General features: G+C 46.3%; 1 protein-coding gene across 2 annotated transcripts in view; it reads right to left on the bottom strand.

Moving 5' to 3' along the window:
- The window catches only part of LOC130484301 (sodium channel protein type 5 subunit alpha-like), a 229,386-nt gene that overhangs the window by 169,557 nt on the left and 34,871 nt on the right, over positions 1–24,958 (bottom strand). For both annotated transcript variants that reach the window (XM_056857212.1, XM_056857211.1), the window contains exons 5-6: positions 20,553–20,644; positions 15,149–15,379 (exon numbers count right to left, since the gene is read on the bottom strand). In XM_056857212.1, the coding sequence (XP_056713190.1) occupies positions 15,149–15,379; positions 20,553–20,644 (323 nt within the window). The remainder of the gene's footprint in view (positions 1–15,148; positions 15,380–20,552; positions 20,645–24,958) is intronic.

The following is a 24,958-nucleotide window of genomic DNA, read 5'->3' on the forward strand; positions in this document are numbered from 1 at the left end:
AGACTGAACATTCCCAATACTGATGTAAAAGCCCACAGTGTCTCTGTCCTAAGGATCCGGATCAAATGTTCCATTCTAGGACTAGGGACAAGACAGAATTTCGCAAGCTTGCTGGCTTGATTCAGATATTCACATTTCAATTTTGCTCCTCACACTCATGAAAAATGACATGGGGAGTCTTTGTTCTCACACTATGTTCTCTTTCTTTGCTCCAAATTTGTACTTTAAAAGCATTTTTTGCCATGATTTGTGTGTTGGTTGTCTATACACTATGTCTATACACTATGTTGTCTATACACTATACACTATGATTTGTGTGTTGGTTGTCTATACACTATGTAAAAGTGGGACATATGTACAGGTGCAGCAAAAATCCCATAAACACCACCACAGCATCATCAATGACAACCACAAGTGTGACGTGGACGGTGATTGATGACTATAACACAAGAAATAAAAAAAAATGGGAATGGCTTGGAAGCAAAGCGGTTAAGGGGAGACATGATACAGGTCTACAGGGAGAAGCTTTTCTCCCTCTCTCATAATACCAGAACGCGGGGTCATCTGCTGAAGCTGGAGGGTGACAGATTCAAAACTGATAAAAGGAAGTAATTCTTCATACCCATAGTTAAATTGTGGAACTCCCTGCTCCAGGATGTGGTGATGGCTGCCAACTTGGAAGGCTTGAAGAGGGGAGTAGACATGTTCATGAAGGAGAGGAGTATTCATGGCTACTAGTCAAAATGGATACTAGTCATGATGCATTCCTATTCTCCCCAGGATCAGAGGAGAATGCCTATTATATAGGTGCTGTGGGACACAGGCAGGACAATGCTGCTGCAGTCGTCTTGCTTGTGGGCTTCCTAGAGGCACCTGGTTGGCCACTGAGTGAACAGACTGCTGGACTTGATGGACCTGGGTCTGATCGAGCATGGCCTTTCTTATGTTTATTATATTAGGTGCCGTGCAACACAGGCAGGATAGTGCTGCTGCAGTCGTCTTGTTTGTGGGCTTCTTAGAGACACTTGGTTGGCCACTGCGTGTGAACAGACTGCTGGACTTGACAAGCCTTGGTCTGATCCAGCAGGGCTTTTCTTACACTCTTATGTTCTTATGCAATGGCCAGATGGATACATCCCTGGCTAACAGGGCATCTTAATTTTGAAAGACGCTGCCTTGTTGCATAATCGATGGGCAGAGGATATTTTTGAAGTCTTTTTCCCTTCCATGTTTCCCCCTCGCCGGGAGACGCAGAGTGTGATGGTGTTGAGTGGAACTTAACTGTTGCTGGATGTGACAAGGCGCCTGTAAAGCAAACCAGCATGACCGCGGCAGTCAGGAATGCTCGGCAAACAGCCTCATCCGCAGGACAACATAGACAGAAGGCCAAAGGGCACGGCCAGCCGCTCTCATGGAAAGAGTCTGTGCAGGGGGAATTTTCTGGGCAGACACAAAAACAGGAGCTGTCACTTGACAACACTGCCTTAGAGGCCTCGGTGGACTAAACAGGGTTCTGGCAAAAGAAGGTAAAATTACACATGAAGACGAAGAAGAGTTGGTTTTTATACCTTGCTTTTCTCTACCTTTAAAGAGTCTCAAACCAGCTTACAATCACCTTCCCTCCCCCCTCCTGACAACAGGTGAGGCTAAGATAGGGTTGCCAGGTCCTTCTTCACCACCGGCGGGAGATTTTTGGGGCGGAGCCTGAGGAGGGCCGGGTTTGGGGAGGGGAGGGACTTCAATGCCATAGAGTCCAATGGCCAAAGTGGCCATTTTTTCCAGGTGAACTGATCTCTATCGGCTGGAGATCAGCTGTCATAGCAGGAGATCTCCTGCTAGTACCTGGAGGTTGGCAATCCTAGGCTGAGAGAGTTCGGACAGAACTGTGACTGACCCAAGGCCACCCAGCAGGATTCATGTGGAGGAGTGGGGAATCAAACCTGTGTCTCCAGATTAGAGTCCGCCGCTCTTAACCACTACACCACACTGGCAATTTCTGGAATCTTCTGCTTCAAACTTCAGGTGGGACATTGTAATTATTTTTGCAATGCTTTCCCCATGTAAATTGGCATATCAGGAATATTTGTGATAAACAGGGTTGCCAGCTCCAGGTTGGGAAATACCTGGAGATTTTGGGGTGGAGCCTGAGGAGGGTGGGGTTTGGGGAGGGGAGGGGTTTCAGTGGGGTATAATGCCATACATTCCACTATCCAAAGCAGCCATTTTATCCAGGGGAACTGATTTCTATCAGATCATGAGAGGGATGGCTTCTTGGGCATCTTCTGGGCATGGATTAGGGGTCACTGGGGATGTGGGGGGGAGGTAGTTGTGAATTTCCTGCATTGTGCAGGGGGTTGGACTAGATGACCCTGGTGGTCCTTTCCAACTCTTTGATTCTATGATTCTATCGCCTGGAGATCAGTTGTAATCCCAGGAGGTCTCCGGCCACCAACTGGAGGTTGGCAACCCTACCTGTCTCTATGATATCTTAGTTCTCTGTCTAAAAGGATTTCTTTTTTAACATGGATGGAACACTGAAAAAAATACGGCAAACTCAGCACTATCTGATGCATTTGAAATTGAAACAGGCCAGAGTCTAGCCATTCGATATTAATGTGGAAATAGACAGTTGGTGTTAGACACCAACCGGGAGCCGCGGTTTGCAAGGGAAAGAAAGTTTACAGAATGAGAAGGCAGGTGGAAAGCAGAAGGAACAGTAAGGGTTACACAAGCACTGCATTTGGCACCTGACACTTTGCCTCTGCGATAGAAGTCCACCTCCCACCACATATAATGTTCCCCTTCAGAACAGCAATCAATAGTGACAAAGCAGAATGACCTCTTAAAACAACTTTGTTTATTATACAGAATTTAATAATGCAAGGAAGAAGAAGAAGAAGAATAGAAGAAGAAGAAGAGGAGTAGGAGGAGTAGGAGGAGTAGGAGTTAGTTTTTATATGCCGACTTGCTCTACCACTTAAGGAAGAATCAAACAGGCTTACAATCACCTTCTCTTCCCCTCCCCACGATAGACACCCTGTAAGGTAGGTAGGGCTGAGAGAGCTCTAAGAGAGCTGTGACTAGCCCAAGGTCACCCAGCTGGCTTCATGTGGAGGATTGGGGAAACAAATCCAGTTCACCAGATTAGCCTCCACTGCTCATGTGGAGGAGTGGGGGATCGAACCCGGTTCTCCAGATTAGAGTCCACCACTCCAAACCACCGCTCCTAACCACTACACCACACTGGCTCACCTGAGTTCAGTTACCAAATCAGAACTCATCGATTGAAACATGTTATGGATTGTGTCACTGTCCAGCAGTTGCAGGCTATATTAGAAAAGAAGGTTTACCCTCATGGGGGTGTTTCTCGACCCTCCATCTCTCTCAGTCTCACACACTCACACTTCTGGCCTTCAGAAACCAGCCTACCTTTCCAGACAGATTACCAGAAGCAGGCTCCCCACGGATCAAAAAGCCTGCCTTCCCTCCGGCGGATAACTAAACCGCGTCTCCAGCAGAGGTGCAAAATCTGCCAACACATCTTTTCAAGCAGGAGAATAAATCGGAGCCGAAAGGCCCAACCTTTCCAACTACAAAGGGACTTTAGTCATAGCATCGGGAATTGCCTCGGTACAATGCCAAAAGATGCCAGAAAGGAAATTACGTAGGTGAGACCAGATGGCCTTTGAGATTGTGAGCAAACTCGCGTTGCGAGACAATCATGCGGCCAGAACGCTCCAGCAGGATCTCCTGCCTCTGTCGTTCCCACTTGGACCTCGAAACCTGCTTGCTCTCTCTCTCACACACACACTCTTTCTCTCATCCACAGCTTCCTAGTACAATTACAGTATCTTGCCTTATAGAGCTGCTTTACAGGTTACTTGGGTCTTTTATGCATGGCTGTTTCACTCGCCTTCACCACTCTGACGACTTCGGGTCTCCGTTTGGTTTATGCACGCCGTTTCCGACCGTCAGAGGTTCGATCCCCCGCTCCTCCGTGTGAGCGGCGGAGGCTAATCTGGTGAACCGGGGTTGGTTTCCCCACTCCTCCACGTGAAGCCAGCTGGGTGACCTTGGGCTAGCCACAGCTCTCTTTGAGCTCTCTCAGCCCCACCTACCTCACGGGGTGTCTGTTGTGGGGAGGGGGAGGGAAGGGGATTGTAAGTCGGGTTGATTCTCCTTTAAGTGGTAGAGAAAGTCGGCATAAAAAAACTAACCCTTCTTCTTCTTTTTCTCCCATACCATCCAGTCTTCCAGTTAAGATCCATCTCATAAGCCCTGCTCTCCATCTGCAGAGGTGGGCACCCAGAGACAGGGCTTTTTCAGTAGTGGCCCCTCCCTTATTGAATGCTCTTCCCCTTGAGCCTTGCCTGGTGCCTATGTTGTTTTCTTTTAAGCGTTCAGCCAAAATGCAAATGGCAAGGGACTGCAGTACGTAATGCTTGTTTTCGATGAGGACCACAAGCAAAGCTGATTTTGCAGAACGGGACTTTCCTACCTCCCCAGTAGGCTGTACCCCACTGTGCCCCTCCCAATATGGGTGCCAGACTTCAGGGCATCCCCAAGAACTGAACTAGACATAACGTTGGAGGAGGGAATCGCCTCCCCCTCCCTCCAACGTTAAAAAACCAGCTGTAGGATACAAGCCATTATATTTATATACCATGTACTTGTGTGGGTGTGTAATTTTTAAGTGTAATATATAGAACGTATATATGCATCTGATTAAGTAGGCTCTAGCCCACGAGAGCTTATGCTGCAATAAATCTGTTAATCTTCAAAAAGCCAAAAAAAAAATTCCTTGTTTCTGCTGCAGCAGAATAACCTATTTGCCTGTTATTCTAACGGCGGATTCCTTATCGTATGGATCTTTGTCTATTGATCAGTCGGAATTAATGAGTCAGTGAAATAAGGGTCCTCATAGAGGTGCAAGTAAAAATTACAATGGTTCTTTAAAAACCCTGCTAAAATCGGTCATTGAAAACCAATCAAATGACATTCTCATCAGCAGAAGCCAAGAGAAAATAACTAGCAAAAACAAGCATGGCCACAACAAAAATATTCTTTAACATCCTCAAAGGTTCTCCAGAACAAAACAGTTGTGATCAGTTTTCACAAGGTGAAGACTGAACCGGCCTGTCAGGTCTCCTGAGACAGGGAGTTTCGTAAGGAGGGTGCCAACACAAAAAAAATCCCTGTAACCAACAGTCTCACCTCAAAAGGCTGAGGTAATTGAAGCAGGGAAGCCCCTGAAGATCTTCGCCTGGCAGAATATGCATCTTATGTGTGTGTAAAGTGCCTTCAAGTCGCAGCCGACTTATGGCGACCTCTTATGGGGTTTTCATGGCAAGAGACTAACAGTGGTGGTTTGCCGGTGCCTTCCTCTGCACAGCAACCCTGGACTTCCTTGGTGGTCTCCCATCCAAATACTAACCAGGGCTGACCCTGCTTAGCTTCTGAGATCTGACGAGATCAGGCTAGCCTGGGCCATCCAGGTCAGGGCTATGCATCTTATAGCCAAAGATATATTACTTGGTGGAAGGAGAAGACATACGAAGTTAAATTGTGGAACTCCCTGCCCCAGGATGTGGTGATGGCTGCCAACTTGGAAGGCTTTAAGAGGGGATTGGACATGTTCATGGAGGATAGGACTACCCATGGCTATTAGTCAAAATGCACCATTAGTCATGATGCATACCTATTCTCTCTAGTATCAGAGGAGCATGCCTATTCTATTAGGTATAGAACATGGGCGGGATGCTACTGCAGTTGTCTTGTTTGAGGGCTTCCTAGAGGCCCTGGGTGGCCATTGTGTGAACAGACTGCTGGACTTGATGGGCCTTGGTCTGATCCAGCATGGCTTTTCTTACGTTCTTATGTTCTTATATTACTGGAGAGGGGCTGTGGCTCAGTTGTACAGAATCTGCTTGGCAAGTAGAAGGTTCCAGGATCAATCCTCGGCATCTCCAGTTAAAAGGGCCAGGTAATAGGTGAGATGAAAGACTTTTGCCTGAGATCCTGGAGAGCTGCTGCCAATCTGAGTAGACAATACTGACCTTGATGGACCAAGGGTCTGATTCAGTATAAAGCAGCTTCATGCATTTATGTGAAGTCTGCTTTCCTGGTTCAGTATGAATACGAAACTGGAAAGCAATTCTCCATTCTACAGATTTTACTCATGGGATGGGAGTTCTGACAGAGAGGAGATTGTGGTGCCTGGGTCAAGCACATGGCACCCTCCAAACAAATGTTCGGTTTGGGATGCCCAGTTTTTTTTTTTTAAACACAGCCTCTGGAAAAAAACGATTGATTGCTCCAGATTCCTCCACCCTATTGATCTGTTCTTCCTTCCTCTGAAGCAGACAGCCTGTTTGCCTGTTCTCATTTGCCTCTCATAAATCTAGGCTGACTCATAACTCCTAAACTGCACTTTATTACTAAGTGTAGCCTTAATATCTCCATCAAGAGATATTTTCCATTGCCAGGTTGGCAGGCTCAAAATCCTACATCTCTTTCCTAGAAGCCATAATGCCCACCTACACATAAAACCCATATACAGTAGTTTTCTGATCAACAGAGATTTCTTCAAGTCCCATAAAGTTGCCAAATGCAGTTATAAAGATACATAATTCATCGGTTTCAAGTCGTTGGTGAACGTATATAGTCAGACTTTGTCTCTGGAAAGAGTGGTCTGGCATCCTAAGTCTAGAAAGAAGCATTTGAATTATGAATGCACCCCCTCCCCAAAGCAGAATATTCAAAGGCAATCTACCAGCACAACCTTTCCAATCCTGACCTTACATGAGCCAACTGTTTCGATTTACTGCGCCCCGATTTATGTTGTATTCTATATTTTCCCTTCGGGGGAGCTTTAAGATATGCCTTTTCAAAATGTTATTAGTCAGCACATTTCCACTAAAGTTCTTTGGGCTGCCCCCCGACCCCACCCCTTTACCTGCCTCACTAGATTTTAAGGTCATTTATGCATGGGGAGTTTTACTGGTTCGTTGCTCGCTGGACCCACACTTTTATGTTGGGAATCTATGCACCAGCAGTCTCCAAGCTCAAATCAAGTCCCCACCCCTTCAAATGCTGCTTTGTAATTGGCTTACTTTGTAGAACTTACTGTGAGATAAAATACCCCCCAAAACCCAATTACTGCATAAAAAAGCATTTCAATAAGAATAAAAAACAAAAAAACTGAGCAATCTGAATGGGTGGGGGGGGGGAGGAATCCAAACTTTGTTTTTAAAAACCCTTCTGCTCAGAAAGAGCTCCGAGGAAGCAGGAAGTATTTCAGTCGCCACCTGCTGCTTTGTAATTGGCTGTGAGCAAAACTAAGCTTGCATGCCCCACACTTTGCCTTATGCATGGGGATTTCACCCAAGCTTTCATAAGAAAACACTTTTCTACCCAAGCAACTACATTGCTGAGCACCTCCAGAAACTTTGGCTTTTTTCCCTACCTGTCAGATGACAAAAACTAAATATACATATGCTAACACAGCAGAGTACAGCAGTTTTGCCCTAATTAGGATTCTGCTATTATAAATTCTAGAAATATGGCGAATACTACTATCTTAAATGTTAATTTACAAATGACGCACTTTATGTATTTTAAGGAGTGGAATAACTTTAGGTCATTTATGCATGGGTACTTTCACTCACATCTACCCCCTATCTGTCTCGGTAGTTCCTTGGAGTTATGCATGAGTTTTCTGTCCTTTAGAGATGACCTTGCTGCCAGCCCTCACAAATCCTGAGACTTCCCGCCCCTCTATTAACCCGATTCTTCCCTCTCCCCTGAGCTCAGCCCACATGAAATCCCCATGCATAAGGCAAAGCACGGGACACAGGAGCTTGGTTTCTCTCACTGCAAGCAGGCACCCAATTACAAAGCAGCATTTCAAGGGGCGGGGATTGAAATACTTCCTGATTTGAGCTTGGAGACTGCTGGTGCATAGAATCCCAACAGGAAAGTGTGGGTCCAGCGAGCAACAAACCTCAGGTAAAACTCCCATGCATAAACGACCTAGGAAAGCAAGAATTGCAGACATCTTTAAATTTCTGGGTGAGGGGGTGAGGTTCCTCGTCAGGGTTTTCAAAATTATCTGGAAATTTTACACCTTTCAGCTGTATCATACAATGTCTCTGAACACATAGTTGGGTTCGGAGTTATATGCTCTGTGGGTACACCACTGCATTACATACAATCCCCCACAGCAGCCTGTGATCTCCTGAGCAAATGTGCCTCTCTCTTTACATTTCCCTTGAATTACAACCAATACACTACTTCCTAATGAACGGCGACAGGCTTTCACTTAATCCAGTTCTGGTTTGATCGAATTCAACATCCTTAATCCTCATTTTACCTTAGTCACAACATCAATCTTCGAGCAAATGAAATGTGGAATCTTATTATGCAGCGTGATCAATACCCCTCAAACAACGTTAAGTCGTTCATCTCTACAAAATGTGTACAAAATGATTAAATTCCCTGCACAGCCATTCATGTTTGGCCCTCACGATCTATGCATAGCAGAGTCGCCAAAACACTGTAACATCACAAAACTTTTGAAAATATGTAAAGAGAAGCCATGATATCACTTACGTAAAACCACCGAGATTTGGGGAATTCCTAGAGCATTACTGCTACGCCATGACATCACCTTTGGGTACGTAACGGGAAGTGAAGTTACAACATTGATGAGATGCTGCTTTTTTTCCTTTATCTTTGCAGGAGCCCAGAGGAGCAGGAGGCCTCCCACTGTCACCCTAAAAGGAACTAATGGCCTGTAGCCCAAGATCTGGTTGCTTATTTTGAAGAATGAAATTCCTCACTTCCCCAGTCCTGACCATGTACTGCTCTCTGCTCTGCCCACTCTGCCTCCTGGTTTTCTTTCTCCTCTTCCCTTCATGCTAGGGTTGCCAGGTCCCCCCTCTCCTCCGGCGGGAGGTTTTTGGGGTAGAGCTAGGGTTGCCAGGTCCTTCTTCACCACCGTTGAGAGGTTTTGGGGGCAGAGCCTAAGGAGGGCAGGGTTTGGGGAGGGGAGGGACTTCAATGCCATAGAGCAGGGATGTCAACCATAAGGCCCAAGGGCCACATCCGGCCCCTTGAGAGCTGTTATCCGGCCCGCGAGCCAGCCGAGGCAGCCACCCCCCTCCACACTTGATCTGGGCTGGCGAGGCATGGCCCAGCCCAACTAAGTGACATTTATGTAATATCCGGCCCTCGTAACAAATGGGTTCGACACCTCTGCCATAGAGTCCAATAGCCAAAGCGGCTATTTTCTCCAGGGGAACTGATCTCTATCGGCTGGAGAGCAGTTGTAATAGCAGGAGATATCCTGCTAGTACCTGGAGGTTGGCAACCCCAGGTGGAGCTGAGGCAGGGATCACGTGTGCGCATGGCCACGCTGACGTGATCACGTCACTTCCGGTTTACACCGCCCATGGCGATGCGGCGCTTCTGGGTGTAAACCAGAAGTGACGTGATCGCATCGACACAGCCATGCGCACACGTGATCCCCCGCTTTCGAGCCAGGCAATAGATAGGCAGGCAATTGCCCGCCAATCAAAGCGACCTGGCAACTCTACTTCATGCCCCTGGACCTCTCTAATCACTTAACTCTTATTTTCTAAGGCCCTCTGCTCCTCTTGGCCTGAGGCGTTGTCAGGTATCTGGTTTCCTCGGCCCTCTTTCCTGCCCTCCCTTTCTTGTTTGAGGCCCACAGCTCGGCCAAGGGCACCCCCAGGATCCTTCTGCCTGTCTCGCTTCCTTCTGATATCGTCAGCTCAGTCAATCATTGCTGCAGATTCTACCACAGCCATCTCTTCTAAACCTAGGGTTGCCAACTCCTGGCTGGGAAATACATGGAGATTTTGCAGGTAGAGCCTGAGAAGGGTGGAGTTTGGGGAGCAGAGGGACTTCAGTGGTGTATAACGTCACAGAGTCCACCTTCCAAAGAGGCCACTTTCTCCAGGTGACCTGATATATGTTGCCTGGCGATCAGATGTAATAGCGGGAGACCTCAAGCCACCACCTGGAGGTTATAGCAAAACAATACACAGTGCAAAATTAATCAACACTAGGCTCAGTTCTACACATATATTCAAAAGGAGACAGTCAATACAAAAAGTAGTGCAAGCAATATCTACAAGTGAGCGATAGTCAAACAAGGGAACATAGTACAATAAGTATCAAAGAACAAAGTCAAAGAACAATATATACAAGAAATCTATGTCTAACGTTTCCCTTTGACTCTTTTAAGACTTTCCCATTATGATATCAGTCTTTGTAAGAGCTGGTCCAGGAAGCGGAAAAGATTCCTGTAGATTTTTATGTGGTCCGTATCGGGAATCGGACTCCTTAATCCGCTGGCTGCGTGCGGCAGGAAATTCAAACGAGGACCAAGCTGGCATTTAATGTCAAATGGAAATGGAAACGTCTTCCAGGTAACAGACGCTTTCACCAATGATGGCTTAATATGTATTAATGAGCAAGGAAGCCTCTGTATTCAAAGATTGGGACTTCACAAGCTTGTCAGAGACTACTGCATGATCCTAAAAAAGCATTTTCAAGAATAATTTTCTTCTGTAGGAAATCATAAGAATTGATAACTGCTGAAGAAGCCATCATTGGCGAAAGTGTCTGTTTGGACCAGCTCTTACAAAGACTGATATCATAATGGGAAAGTCTTAAAAGACTCAAAGGGAAACATTAGACATAGATTTCTTGGATATATTGTTCTTTGACTTTGTTGTTTGATACTTACTGCACTATGTTCCTTTGTTTGACTATCGCTCACTTGTAGATATTGCTTGCACTACTTTTTGTATTGTCTGTCTCCTTTTGAATATATGTGTAGAACTGAGCCTAGTGTTGATTAATTTTGCATACCCACCTGAAGGTTGGCAACCCTATCTAAACCCCCTTAGCACTGGGCGATTCCACAACCATTGCAAATATTGTGATAGAAAAATCTAATTTCTGCTGCTCACACAATAATGAGCATTGCAGGCAATTGGCGAGACGCCTGGCCATCCAATGTATGCCCCAAGGTCAGGGCCAGTGGGTACACCATTTAAATGTTCTCCAAGACCATACCTTCAAAACAAATAACGATACTCGTAATAATAATCTTAGCATGGGCCAGCACATAATCACACAGTAAGGTATTGTGATGAAAGACAAGTGCCAAGCAGGGTACAGTTGCCTAGGCCAGTGGTCGGCAAACTCATTAGTCAACAGAGCCAAATACCAATAGTACAATGATTGAGATTTCTTTTGAGAGCCAAATTTCTTAAACTTAAACTATATAGGTAGGTACACTGTTTATTAACTTAATAAACTTTAATTAAAGTTTTAAGTCTTAATTAAACTATAGGCAATTAAAAAAACTGGTCTTCTTGCCTAATCAGTTTCTGACATTAGTAAGTACTTTTATTTTTTATTTGTTGTCTACAGCTTGTACATCTTCCCTCAACACTGAACTTCCATTCTGTGAATTTTGCATTTTTTACAAGCACATTGATTTTTGTGTTTATTATATGGAATTTCATGGTGGGACTTACCTGGGCCACTGGCAGACATTTTATAAGGGGATTACTGACAACTGCCCTCTCCCCTGAACTTCAAAAATAATAATACTGGAAGGCAGAGCATGCTGCACAGACCAGCCAGCAACCAGGAATGACCGCAGGGAGGGGAGTGAGTTCAAGGCAATCGACAGTTCGTTTATCATGCAGATGGGACTAGGAGGGGGACAAAAGAAGAAGCTTCAGCTTCCTACACAGGCATTTTTTACAAGCAGGCACACTCAGTATATTGGCGGTTGCACACTCTGGCGTTTGCCGGAGTTTGGGTCCCTCTCCTTGCCTGCAGGTATTGACCAGGGGGGATTTCTAGCGGGCTCAGATGACCTCTGAGCACGTGGGCGGCAGCCCCTGTGCAACCCTCCCTCCGAAGCGCCCACGAAGCCCTCCGAAGTCTAGTCTGGAGGGTCGTCCGGCAGGGTTACCTGCGCGCCCCTCCTTGGCTTCTGTGCCGACTGCGGAATCACAGCGCTGTGCCCAGGCCAGCTCCTTCCACTTCCATCAGACTCCCCCCACCCCTTGCATGAACTCCAGGCATCCCATCCCGCCTCGCCAGCCAGTGGTAGGAGGGCCTGCCGGGCCAAACCAACTGGTGGCAACACCGGAGGTGAGCACAAACCTGGAGTGAGGATTCCAGACCCCCTTTTACTTTCCAATCATAGAACCAGCCTTTTTTTTTTTTTACTGCCAAGGTAATCCGTCTCTTTTGAGAATGAAAGAGAACTTTGCTCCTCTGCTTTTCTAATGAACTACAAAGAACCAGGCGGGGCTGTAAGAGGAAAGGAGCAGTTTGCTAAATCGCGCACGCGCTTAGAGGGACAGTCGTCTCCTTTGGTAAAATGCAGCCTATGTTAGCGAAGGGTCTTTCACGGTCTGAGGATCTAATTACAGAGCCGCACTCCAGGGGCCAAAGAGCCACTTGCGGCTCGGGAGCCGCGGTTTGCCGACCACTGGCCTAGGCAACATGCCTCCTCCCCTAAAAGAACCACAATTCCCAAGTAGCAGTGCAAGAGCTTAGAATATGTGCGACCCAATTCAGAACTCTTGAGCAAAAAATGAGCATTTTGCACCCTCAAATATTCAAAGACACCACTCGTAACCATGGAGGAGACTTCGCCCACTGCTACTTAGAGCATAACAAAGAAGAAGAAGAAGAAGAAGAAGAAGAAGAAGAAGAAGAAGAAGAAGAAGAAGAAGAGGAGGAGGAGGAGGAGGAGGAGGAGAAGGAGGAGGAGGAGTTGGTTTTTATATGCCAATTTTCTCTACCAATTAAGGGGAATCATACCAGTTTACAATTTCCTTTCCTTCCCCTCCCCTCAACAGACGCCCCATGAGGTAGGTGGGACTGAGAGACCTCTAAGAGAACTTAGCCCAAGGTCACCCAGCTGGCTTCATATGGAGGAGTGGGGAAACCAACCCGGTTCACCAGATTAGAGTCCACCCCTCATGTGGAGGAGTGGGGGTTCAAACCTGGCTCTTCAGATTAGAGTCCAGTGCCCCTAACCACTACACCACTTTGGCTAGATGGGAAAGGTCAAAGAAGGAAGAGATATCTTATGTCGCTGAATACAATTTTCTTTCTCTGAAAAAGAGCAGGTGAAGAGCAGGTGGAGGCAGGAATTCGTTCCTAAGTAACCACAAGCACCTATCGCCGTTCAGCTTTCCGAATAAGTTCCAGGCATTTTCGTACCAACCCACCCAGTGTGATACCGCCTACCAAAGCCAACTCATATTAACAAGTAGACGAGTGGGAGGGCACTTTAATTAAATCCGACTACGTGGAGGCCGCTCTGCCCAACATTCACATGGAATCTTCTCTTTCTCTGACTGCCGCAAATGCTTCTTCGCAGTTTTGTAAAAAGGAGAATATTAGAATTACTATAGATTGTAAATTCCAAGGAGTTTCTGCACCTGGATTGAATTTTCAGTTGTGCATACACATGCTTAGGCAGTAGTCCTCAACTGTTCCAGACCCAGGACTCATGTTTATTTAGTGTGGTGTAGTGGTTAAGATAGGGTTGTCAACCTCCAGGTACTAGCTGGAGATCTCCTGCTATTACAACTGATCTCTAGCTGGTGGAGATCAGCTCACCTGGAGAAAATGGTTGCTTTGGCAATTGGACTCTATGGCATTGAAGTCCATCCCCTCCCCAAACCCTGCCCTCCTCAGGCTCCGCCCCAAAAACCTCCCACTGGTGGCTAAGAGGGACCTGGCAACCCTAGGTTAAGAGAAGCTGAGGGTCAGTGTGGTGTAGTGCCCTCCCCAAGCTCCACCCCCAAATCTGCCACTGTGCACCACTCATGTGCCCTTCTCCAATGACATTGGGCAGCTGGGAGCCTAGATGTTGGAGCAGTTCGAGCAAACCGATGGGGAAGGACATGCGGACGAGTGGCAGGGGGGCATGTCCCCAGGAGCCCTTGGCCCCAGCAACGGCCCCCCCTTGGATGATGCTGACGCCGGCCCTCTCTCTGTCTGGTGCACTACTGCTCCGAGATCCTTTCTTCCCAGGCTGGCTTTGTGGATGTGGAAGAACACAACAGTCCTTTTTCATCTGTTAATTTGATTTCTTTATCCTTCCACTAGACGCTTGCCCAGGCATGCGTCTTTTCTTCCTGTGTTTATTTGTTTGGTTGTCCTGTTGAAGCTGGGACTCATCCAGCCTGGAACTAGGAATCACGACTGCTCAGAAAGTCTCTAGATCAGCAGCCCAGGAACATATCTAACATTTCTAGGGCTAGTAGAAAAGAGCAAGAGTCCAGTAGCAGCTTAAAGACTAAAAAAATTTCTGGTAGGGTGTGAGTTTTCGTGAATCACAGCATAGGTATCCAGGTCCCTCTTCGCCACTGGCAGGAGATTTTTGAGGTAGAGCCTGAGGAGGGTGGGGTTTGGGGAAGGGAGGGACTTCACTGCCATAGAGTCCAATGGCCGAAAAGGCCATTTTCTCCAGGTGAACTGATCTCTATTGGCTGGAGATCAGTTGTAACCCGCTTGGGACTCTTAAACCTTTATTTTCTGAGCTCTGTATGTGTTGGGAAGTGTGTGTTTGTGTGCAACGAATCTGATTACTTTTAAATAAAACCTTTAAAATTCATAGAAACCTCTTTTCAATTGGGTTGCTCTCCGTTGGTTTGCTCACCTGGAGCAGAACTGGTTAAAAGACCCCCACGCCAGCCTCTTGCAAGGCTCTATCTTGTCTCCAGCTAATTTCCCCCAATAAACGGAGGCCCCCTGAGCTTGGCATAACACCATCTACATGCCATTACAGAAGCCTGGCCTCAGTGGGGCTAGGTGGGCCAAGTCTAGAAAAAAAGGGTTACCTGCGTGCTATAGGAAGCTGAAAGAAAGAAGCTTTAGCCACCAGGCCCTCCAGTTTTTCAAACAAAATGAAAATACCTCTTGCCTTTTATAATTTTTGCTTGAAACTTTAGGGATTTCTCAGCAGAAACCTCACGGCCTTCTATCGAGGTAGAGTGCGCGTAGTTTTTTTTAATTCTCCCATATTCATGTATTCGGGCGTAGTATATTAACAAACGTGGAAAGGAGAGCTGTTTACCTTTATCGCTGAGAAAGTCATCCAAGGTTTGCCAGATCTTGTGTTCTGAAGCCAAGGTGCCGTTGGTGCTGTTAAACTCGGTGTAGTTTCGGACACATTTGTGTCTCAAGTTCCCCATGAAGAGCTGAAGGCCAATGAGGGCAAAAACGCTCAAGCAGAAAACCGTCAAGATCATCACATCGGCAAGTTTCTTAACGGACTGGATGAGGGCACCGACGATGGTCTTCAAGCCTAGAAGGACGAAAGGTCGGAGAATCACAGACTGAGATGTGAGAGGTCGCGGGCCAGAAGAAGCACCTAAAACTCCCCTCCCCTCACCCCAACCCAAGTCCCAGTTGCTAACGCATGGCATAGGTGGTGTGCCTGCAAAATTTTGGCCTCGCTGTCATTCCAGACTAATTTGGAAGGCCCTTTTCGAGCAGAACGCTGCTAGAAATTTCGAGGCGAGGGAAGGGAATTCAGTAAGGCTCGCAAAAATTCTTCCTCTTTATGTAGACACAATCTTCTTACTGGATGAGATTCAGATCTGTTACAATCAATGGAATTTTAGCTGTTGATGCGGTGGGGGGGTGGCGGCTTGCAGCACTCTTTTAAAAGATGGGGTGCTAAGTATCCAGTCCTCAAGCATTTGGGAGCTGGTGAGGGGATTTAAGATAGATCAAGGTCAAAACAAGATGGAACAGTTTAAATACTGTTGTTTAACTGTTGTTTTTACTTTTTGTTCTTTTTTTAAGCTCTGGTTTTCACTTGTTTTAATGATGCATTTGTATGATGATTTTAATGGCTTTTAAGATGAGATTTTAATGTGTATGTTTTAATTTGTTAGCTCCCTTAGTGGCCCTACGGGGTGGCAGACAGGGGTGGTAAAAACTGTGATGATGATAATGATGATGATGATGATGATGATGATGATGATGATGATGATGGTAGTAGTAGTAGTAGTAGTAGTTACATTGGGATACAACAGAGACTCATTCTATGTGTGTGATACATATTAACTAATAAGGGGATGCTAACCACATATGTGTATTTAGGTTCATTTGATATTATGCAGAACATTTTAGTAAGGTAAAAGAACTGTATAGCGGGTTTGTATCAAGACTACATGACCTAGTGGAAATGTGCATGTGATTGTGTGTATAACTGACACGTATATTGTATGTTAAAGTTGGGATACAGAACAGCAATTAAAATTTGGACTCTAAAGGTTAAGAAGGGAACAAGAATCCCACATTTTAAAATTTCTGTATTTTAGATAAATCTCCCACTGGGGAGAAGAGTGTGAATGTTAGGATTTTCAGTCACAATATCCAGAGTTCAGTTTCCCCATCTCTAAACTTGTCACTTGAATCTTGAACACAGTTTTTCCCCCAAAAAATCCAGATTTCAAAATACTGGGTTCAAGTTTCTGAACGGCATCAAACATTGCGTTATGCAAAAGTCTGCGTTTGTTCTAGTATTCAAGCATTTGGCAGGAAGAAGTTCCTGATTCTTGACATTTGCTAAGAGCTTTTTCTTTTTAATGTGTTGGAGGCAGCTGAGATACTTTAGAAACAAAACCAAACTGGACCCCGTGGGCTTGGATCCAGCAGACAGCTTCTGCTAATGGAATGGAGAGGGGGTGATTTTCACCACTTCCCCCCTCCACCTACATTCCTCAGACTCTCCCTCATGTTGTCCCTGGGAATCCTCACAGTATACAGTTCAGGTTGCCAACCTCCAGGTGCTAGCTGGAGATCTCTTGCTTTTACAATGGACTCCCAGCCAATAGAGATCAGCCATTTTCTCCAGGTGAACTGATCTCTATTGGCTGGAGGTCAGTTGTAATAGAAGGAGATCTCCAGCTAGCACCAGACTAGCGTCCTCTTATGTCATTGGTTAAATAGTGGTGTCACTCAGGTTTCCGTATTCCTGTATTTGTCCACATGTCCCTTTCTCAGGGCTGCAGGATAACTATTTCTTAAATAATAAGACCAAACAAGCACAAATACAGTAGCATATCCCTTCGCCCATCTGAGGCGGATGCATTCTGATGTCTCCAGGGATTTTGAGTTAGCCACGGCTGTGCGAGGTCAAAAATAAAGCCTTTCTCTCGCTCACCAAATGACAAAAAGAAAATTAGACAGAAATCGGCAAGTGCATAAAATTGGCATAAATGTTTTACTTAACATTTACGAATTGCCGGTCTCTTGAAAAAAAAATATTCAAAGGACTGTTCCTTTCGGGAAAGGCTGTGCCAGGGGAGGAGGAAGAGCAACAGATGGATTGGGACGAGGGGGCATTATGATGTATTGGCCCCTCTGGCTTGCCATACAAGGAAGTGCAGGAATTCAAGGACATGAGAACTTTGTGTCAGATTTGCAACGAGAATCGTGTCTTTCCGTGCATGCTAGGCTCTGTTCTGCTCGTGACCTTGGTAGGAAGGAAGGTGACAACTTCAGTATTCTCCTACACACACACACCACCACCACCACCATTTTCATATCCTCAAACTGCCCCATAAGCTCAAACCATGATTGGCTCCATTATAAAAATTAGGGGAAACCACATAAGCAAGGGGATTTCGCAATGGAACCAATTGCAGCTGGACGGGGCAGTTTAAGGATGCAAAGATGGTATGGATGGGGGAGGCTGGAGCCCTTTCTCCCTGCATACTGTGGCCACAAGCAGAAAAGGACTGGCATTCATCTAGGGGGCACAAAACTCCCACTGAAGAAGAAGAGCTGTGGTGTATACCCCACTTTTCTCTACCTTTAAGGAGTCTCAAACTGGCTTACAATCTCCTTCCCTTCCTCTCCCCTCAACAGGGACCTTGTGAGGTAGGTGGGGCTGAGAGAGTTCGGCGAGAACTGTGACTGGCCCAATATCACCCAGCAGGCTTAATGTGTAAGAGTGGGGAAAGCAAGCTGGTTCTCCAGAATAAAGTCCACTGCTCCTAACCACGCCAGCTCTCTGATGCAAAGTCCAGATGTTGTCCACCTAAGGACTTTCTGACCTATAGTGAGGTCTCATTTCTCTTAGCAAGAACAAGTTCACTTCTCAGTTCAGTTTGCACTGTGCTAGGAGCAAGTTCAGTAGAGTTGGCAGGCCCAGCCTGACAACCAGCGGGAGACGGGGTGAGGTGGGGACAAAGGAGGGCCGTTGTCAGCAGTGGCATGACATCACTTCCAGGAAAACTCAGAAGTGTTGTCACACATATTTAGGAATTGACGAATTCTCTATGATAAAACCATTGCGTTTTCAGTGATCTTTAGGAAGGACTGAAGTCACTTCTGGGGAAAACCCAGATGCTGCACAAGTTCTTTCTAGGAATTGATGAAAACTCTATGGTTTTATCATAGAGATTCTGGCAATCCCTAGACAGACATCACTTCCAGGTTTTCTTGGAAGTGACATGAAGTCACCAATGGCCATTCCTTTTAAAAAAAATCTTTATCCCAGTGGCCACTGGATTGCCAGTGGGCAAGGCCATCTAGGGGCGGGAGATTTCCTGCCCCGCAGTGGGAACATGGCAATCGTATTTCCTCCTCATGCACCTTTCTGGTCCAAATAAAGTTCCTGTTGGTTATGTTCTTTTTGGTGTGGACTTCTCTTACAAAACAGGTCTCATAAGATGTTTGTTGAAACATAAACAAGAGATGTCATGAGACGCTTAGTACCTTTTATAATTAGGCACTAGCTTTCACGGGTAGGAACGCAGGGACAAAAGAGCTAACCGGGAGAAGCTGAGCAACTGATGCCATTTATGCAGGGCTGTTTCCCTCGTGGTCACCCCGCCAACAGCTCCAGTGCGTCGTTGTGATTATGCATGCCTTTCCCGAGCGTCAGAGGTCGCCTGGCTCTCCCTGCACATTTCTGTACATTTTGCCTACGTTTTCTGGAAGCTGTTTTAGCGAGAATCTGGAAAACGCGGGCAAAATGCGTAAAAACGGCGCAGGGAGTGCGAGGCGACCTCTGACAGTCGGGAGAGATGTGCATAATCACAATGAAGCACCGGAACAGTTGGCAGGATGACCCCAGGGAAACAGCCCTGCATAAATGGCCTAAGTGCATCCTGCAAAAATTCAAACCTTTTTCTCTCAATACAAACCACACCAAAATCAGCCAAAGTCTAGATCGATCCTAAACTGGACAAACACTGTGGACTAGCCTATTTCCTACACTAAAGGCCGTTATGCTTGGGAGGATTTGCCTTGGATGTGCCGCTCTTTAGATGCACATTTTCCCCCTCCGAATTGTCAAAACTCAAAAATGAGCCCCCCGTGCAGAGTTCTGAGAATTCAGATCGGAAAAACATGCATCTGGAGAGTGGTAAAACCAAACCAAAACCTCCCATGCATAAATGGCCCATCGTACATGAAAAAACTTGTTTCCCCCCCCCATCTTTTTTTTTTAAATGCTCAGATATGGGCATCACAGTTGGCTGCGACTAAAGCACAGCTCGCTGTCAGCCAGTAACATGAAAGGGACTTGCCAGATGCTACCTAGACCCACATGGTCTGTCGGCCCCTGTATTACTTCTATCACCGTATTAATATGCCCGATCTCTTATCATGGGTTGCAAGCAATCATCTCATGGCCGCGCAAGACTGCCACTGAAGCAGCTTTGTAATCAGACAGGGATTAAAGAACTGTCCCGTCCTTGCAAAAGTGAGTAAAAATAATAATAATCAATAACGGGGACAAGTTCCGTGATATATTTCTGCGCCCCCCCCCCCCCCAGCTTCCGAAAACAATTGCTCGCCTGCGGTCAATGCAGCCTTTAAAATTGCTAATTGTTAAGGTCAGTTTTCAAAGCGTGTTTCCTATGCATCCAGTTATTATGGTTTTAAATAGAAAGATAATCCTCTCTGTGTTGGATTTTTTTTTCATATTTAATCTTCTCATCCATCGGAACATTTCATTTTGATCCTTTTCTGCTCCCCGACACAGAATGTGAGCTGATACCGCCAGAACGGCATCATATGAGGCCCACCAAGGAAAAGACAACACAGTAGCTCCAAGTGAGGCCCGCATCTTGTTTTCGCTGCCAACTGACGATTGTAAATATCGGGGGGGGGGGGTATGAGCGTGCTGCAAAGCGGTGCTTCTGGGTGTAAACTGGAAGTGACGCGATGGCACCAGCACAGCTGTGCGCACGTGATCCCTGCCTCAGCTATACCCAAAAAAGCTCCCACCGGAGCCAAGGGGGGACCTGGCTACCCTATATGTGGGTCAGGGGGAGAAATATGTGGGAAAGTATTCTACCGACAGGTCCCATTCATTCCCTGCACTCTCCATTCCCAAATCGAGTGCTCATGATGTTAAGGCTATGTTCTACCCACAGAGCACTTTGCTGCCAGGAATGGCACATCTGCTTTTGCGAGGACAAGCCCGAGTGTTTAACCGAGAATTGTGTTTTCACCTGAAATGACTGAGATTGTTTTCAGCGCTCGGAGAACTCGGAACGTCCGTAAGGCTGACACATTGCCCAGGTCCACAAATTCGGTTATGTATCTGCAAACGGGGGAAAGTCACACACAGCGACACACACACACACACACAAGACCATGACAAGAATGACAGCAAATTAATGGCAGCAAAAGAAGAAACAGGAGAAAAAGGGGGCGGGGGAGACACGAAAAAGGTCATTTGTAGCTGATACGAGTTAATGAAACGGTCAGGATGTCTTACCTGGATTGATCAAAACAGTTTTTAAAAGCTTTCATTACCCTGAAAATCCACAGAGAAGAAAAACTGCCTAGTTTTGTTAGTTCTCCTACAAACCTGTTGAATTAAACCACGGTTATCTGGAAATACCCAGAAGAGCACACTGACAGATTGTACAAATAATGCATCGGCTCTGGGAGCAGGTGTCTTTTTAAAAAAACTTTCAGGGCACCCTTTCCTTTTTCTTGCTCATCAGCTGCAAAACGTCTTTATGCCATAGATGATCCTGGAACGTATTCTTGGGTACACGGCTGATTTGTGCCAAGCAGCCACCGTGCTTATCAGCTTCCCTCTGCCTCGCGTTAAATGAGTATGGACTTCAGAACAGACCCAGTCTAGCTGGCTTACTGCAGAGAAGACCATAAATGGTGGGTGATCTCTCTTTCTGGGAAGCCTGTCCATTATTTTTCACTTTCTCATTGATAAAGCCCTCGTTGTCTTCCAAGGAATCCCAATGTTCCTCGAAAGGCATTTGGAAACCACTGACGTGTGGCAAAGATAAGTTGTGGATCAAGATTTGGCCTTGAGGCAGGGAGGAACATTCTTTACAAATGCCAGTAAGGTTAGATGACTGAGCAGGAGTTTGTAGGCCAACCAAGTAGGGTCATTGATGAGTGGAACACAGTGGGAGTCTTGTGGGCAAAATAGTTTTTGTCACACGACATGTTAAGTTACACCTCTCTCTCTTCCTCTCACCCCTCCAAACTGTCTGTAGTCACAGCTGAAGGGAAAGGCAACTGCCAACTCTTTGAGTTATCACACCATGTTTCTTGGGAGGAAGGGAGAGAAGAAGAGTTGGTTTTTATATGCTGATTTCCTCTACCTTTTAAGAAGAATCAAACTGGCTTACGACCGCCTTCCCTTCCTCTCCCCACAACAGACACCTTGTGAGGAAGGTGGGGCTGAGAGAGTTCAGAGAGAACTGTGACTAGCCCAAGGTCACCCAGCCGGCTTTATGTGGAGGAGTAGGGCACCCAACCCGGTTCCCCAGATTAGCGTCCACCGCTCATGTGGAGGAGTAGGGAATCAAACCCATTTCTCCAGATTAGAGTCCACCTCTCTTAATCACTCTACCACACTGGAGCAGAGACCTTCTTAAAACGTGTGCTTTAAAAAACAACAACGCCTACACAACGTCTTGAGCTCAGTTTCCCAAACGTAAGAGAAGCTATTTGATCCAACCAGCCAGAACGCTGAAGATGTCAAGATCAGGTGTCCACCTCTAGTTCTTTGTAAAAGGACTCACTCGGACAGGTGTGGTCTGAAGTAAAAACGCTTTATTCAAAGACTAGCAGGCATAGACTGAAGAATGACCGCTCAGAGGCGCAGCGAAGCAGGCAATACTTTTCTAGGAAAGTTACTAGACTAAAAGCATTTCTTCTGGGATCCCGACCCGGCGTTGCCAGGCAACCCAAAGATAAGGATTCCCACGGCTGAAGACTCAACACACCCCAGGTGTTTGGCCCGGCTAAACCGAAAGCCCAAACACTATAGAATCCCTGGGAAGCGAGAACAGGCCAAGGCTCCAACAGAAGAGGATCTTGCTAATATGAATCTTGGGGAACAAGAGGGCTACTGATGTTAGTGGCCAACTCAAATTATACTGGGAGAAGCCCAGCCCCTGCTTGATAGCATAGGTAGGCAAAGGATCAGTCTTGGGACTTGTCACATACTTGAGACGCTCAGTATCTGTAGAGTGCTTTATTCATGCTCACTGAGTAGGGTTGCCAACTCTGGGTAAGGAAATGCATAGAGATTTGGGGGCGGAGCCTGAGAACCTGAGCTGGGTATGTTTAGCCTGAAGAGAAGACTGAGAGGTGATATGATAACCATCTTCAAGTACTTGAAGGGCTGTCATATAGAGGAGGGTGCCGAGTTGTTTTCTGTTGCTCAAGACAGCCGGACCAGAACCAACAGGTTGAAATTAAATCAAAAGAGTTTCCGTCTAGACATTAGGAAGAATTTTCTAACAGTTAGAGCGGTTCCTCAGTGGAACAGGCTTCCTCGGGAGGTGGTGAACTCTCCTTCCCTGGAAGTTTTTAAGCAGAGGCTAGATGGCCATCTTTCAGCAATGCTGATTCTATGACCTTAGGCAGGTCATGAGAGGGAGGGCATCTTGGCCATCTTCTGGTCACTAGGGGTGTGGAGGGGGGAGGTAGTTGTGAATTTCCTGCATTGTGCAGGGGGTTGGACTTGATGGCCCTGGTGGTCCCTTCCAACTCTATGATTCTATGATTCTAACCTCAGCGGGGTATTAATGCCATAGAGTCCACTCTCCAAAGCAGCAATTTTTTTTCTAGGGGAACTAGCTGCTATATTCTAAAGTTCTGTTCTAATTCTGGGAGATCCCCAGGCTGCACCTGGAAGTCAGGGGAAGAGGAAGATTCTAACTCTTCTCAGCAAAATATTGTTGCGGGCATTATCCGTGAGACCAGGATGCAGTCATAGTACCTGATTCTTGAGGGATTCTATCTGAGGGCATCTTGGGCATCTTCTGGGTGTGGAGGAAGGGTCACTGGGGGTGTGGGGGGGCAGGTAGTTGTGCATTTCCTGCATGTTGCAGAGGGTTGGACTAGATGACCCTGGTAGTCCCTTCCAACTCTATGATTCTATGAACTACAGACCAACCCAGCTTTTGTGACCACTGAGAAAACTGTAACAAGCAAGATAGCAGGATAACAGTATCGCGGCTTGGGAACCTAATAGTTCCACACACAAAAAAGAACTGTTACAAATTCATTGTCTGAAAAATCAATTCCCACCCATATTCATTTGTTCGAGATCTGCATCCCGCCAAGTAACCAAAAAAAAAAGAAAGAAATACGACTCGAAAATAACTGTGCAATTAAAACAATCAACCATGTTAAACCCAAGCAGGACGTGATTATAGACCAGTAGAGAGCACAATCATTTTATTACACAGTGTCAGCTGGGAGAAGCTTTCCCCCCTCCCGGCAGAAAAGCAGTACAATGAATATAAGAGACTAAACCACGTAATACTAATTGAACGTGGCAGGTGTTAAAATTAACATAGCAATGCTAGAAAGATGATTGCCAGTTAGAGCTCTTACAAATGGTCAAATATACTACTTCTACGTTTTACATTTGATTTTTGCAGCGGACAAGAAAAAGTCACCAGCTTTCCCTCTTGATTTCATGGCTTTTTGGGGCCAGGGTTTATCCCCACCCCCACCCCATTTATACTCATTTGCATTATATACCTCCTAACTGGGTGTTCGAATCCCTGCTCTACCATGGAAACCTGCAGGGTGACCTTGGGCCAGTCACACACTCTCAGTCTTGACCCTGGCAAGTATTTGGATGGGAGACCTCCAAGGAATACCAGGGTCGTGAGATGGAGGCAGGCAATGGCAAACCACCTCCGAATGTCTCTTGCCTTGAAAACCCCACTGAGTCGCCATAAGTCAGTTATGGCTTGACGGCACCCCCCCCCCAAAAAAAAAAAACCCTGAGTGTACATTTGCCGCATCTCATGAAGGTAGGGTTGCCAACCTCCCGGTACTAGCTGGAGAACTCCTGCTATTACAATTGATCTCCAGCCAATAGAGATCAGTTCACCTGGAGAAAATGGCTGCTTTGGCAATTGGACTCTATGGCATTGAAGTCCCTCCTTTCCCCAAACCCCGCCCTCCTCAGGCTCCACCCCAAAACCTCCCGCTGGAGAGTAACCTGGCAACCCTACGTGAAAGCTTATACCACAATAAATGTTAGTCTTTACGGTACCATGAGACTCTGCTGGGGTTTTTGGTTTTATTTTGCTTCTTTTGTTTTTACTAATAGATAATCTAACACAGCTTCCCCTCTGGAATTCAAAAACAGGCATCTTTGCCTAGCGCAGTTACATTGCCTCTGCCAAAAACACAGCTAGGTCTGTTTTGCATGGGCAACCACTGGGTGACCTTTTGGATCACGAGAACCCCAGATGTCAGCACCTGAAATAACTTTCCTCTGGGGAGGAGGAGGAGGAGGAGGAGGAGGTAGATGGGGTTGAGAGAGCTCCAACAGAGCTGTGACTTGCCCAAGGTCACCCAGCTGCCTTTGCGTATAGGAGTGGGGAAACAAATCTAGTTCACCAGACTG

Source organism: Euleptes europaea, chromosome 11, assembly GCF_029931775.1.
Source record: "Euleptes europaea isolate rEulEur1 chromosome 11, rEulEur1.hap1, whole genome shotgun sequence".
NCBI lineage: Eukaryota > Metazoa > Chordata > Lepidosauria > Squamata > Sphaerodactylidae > Euleptes > Euleptes europaea.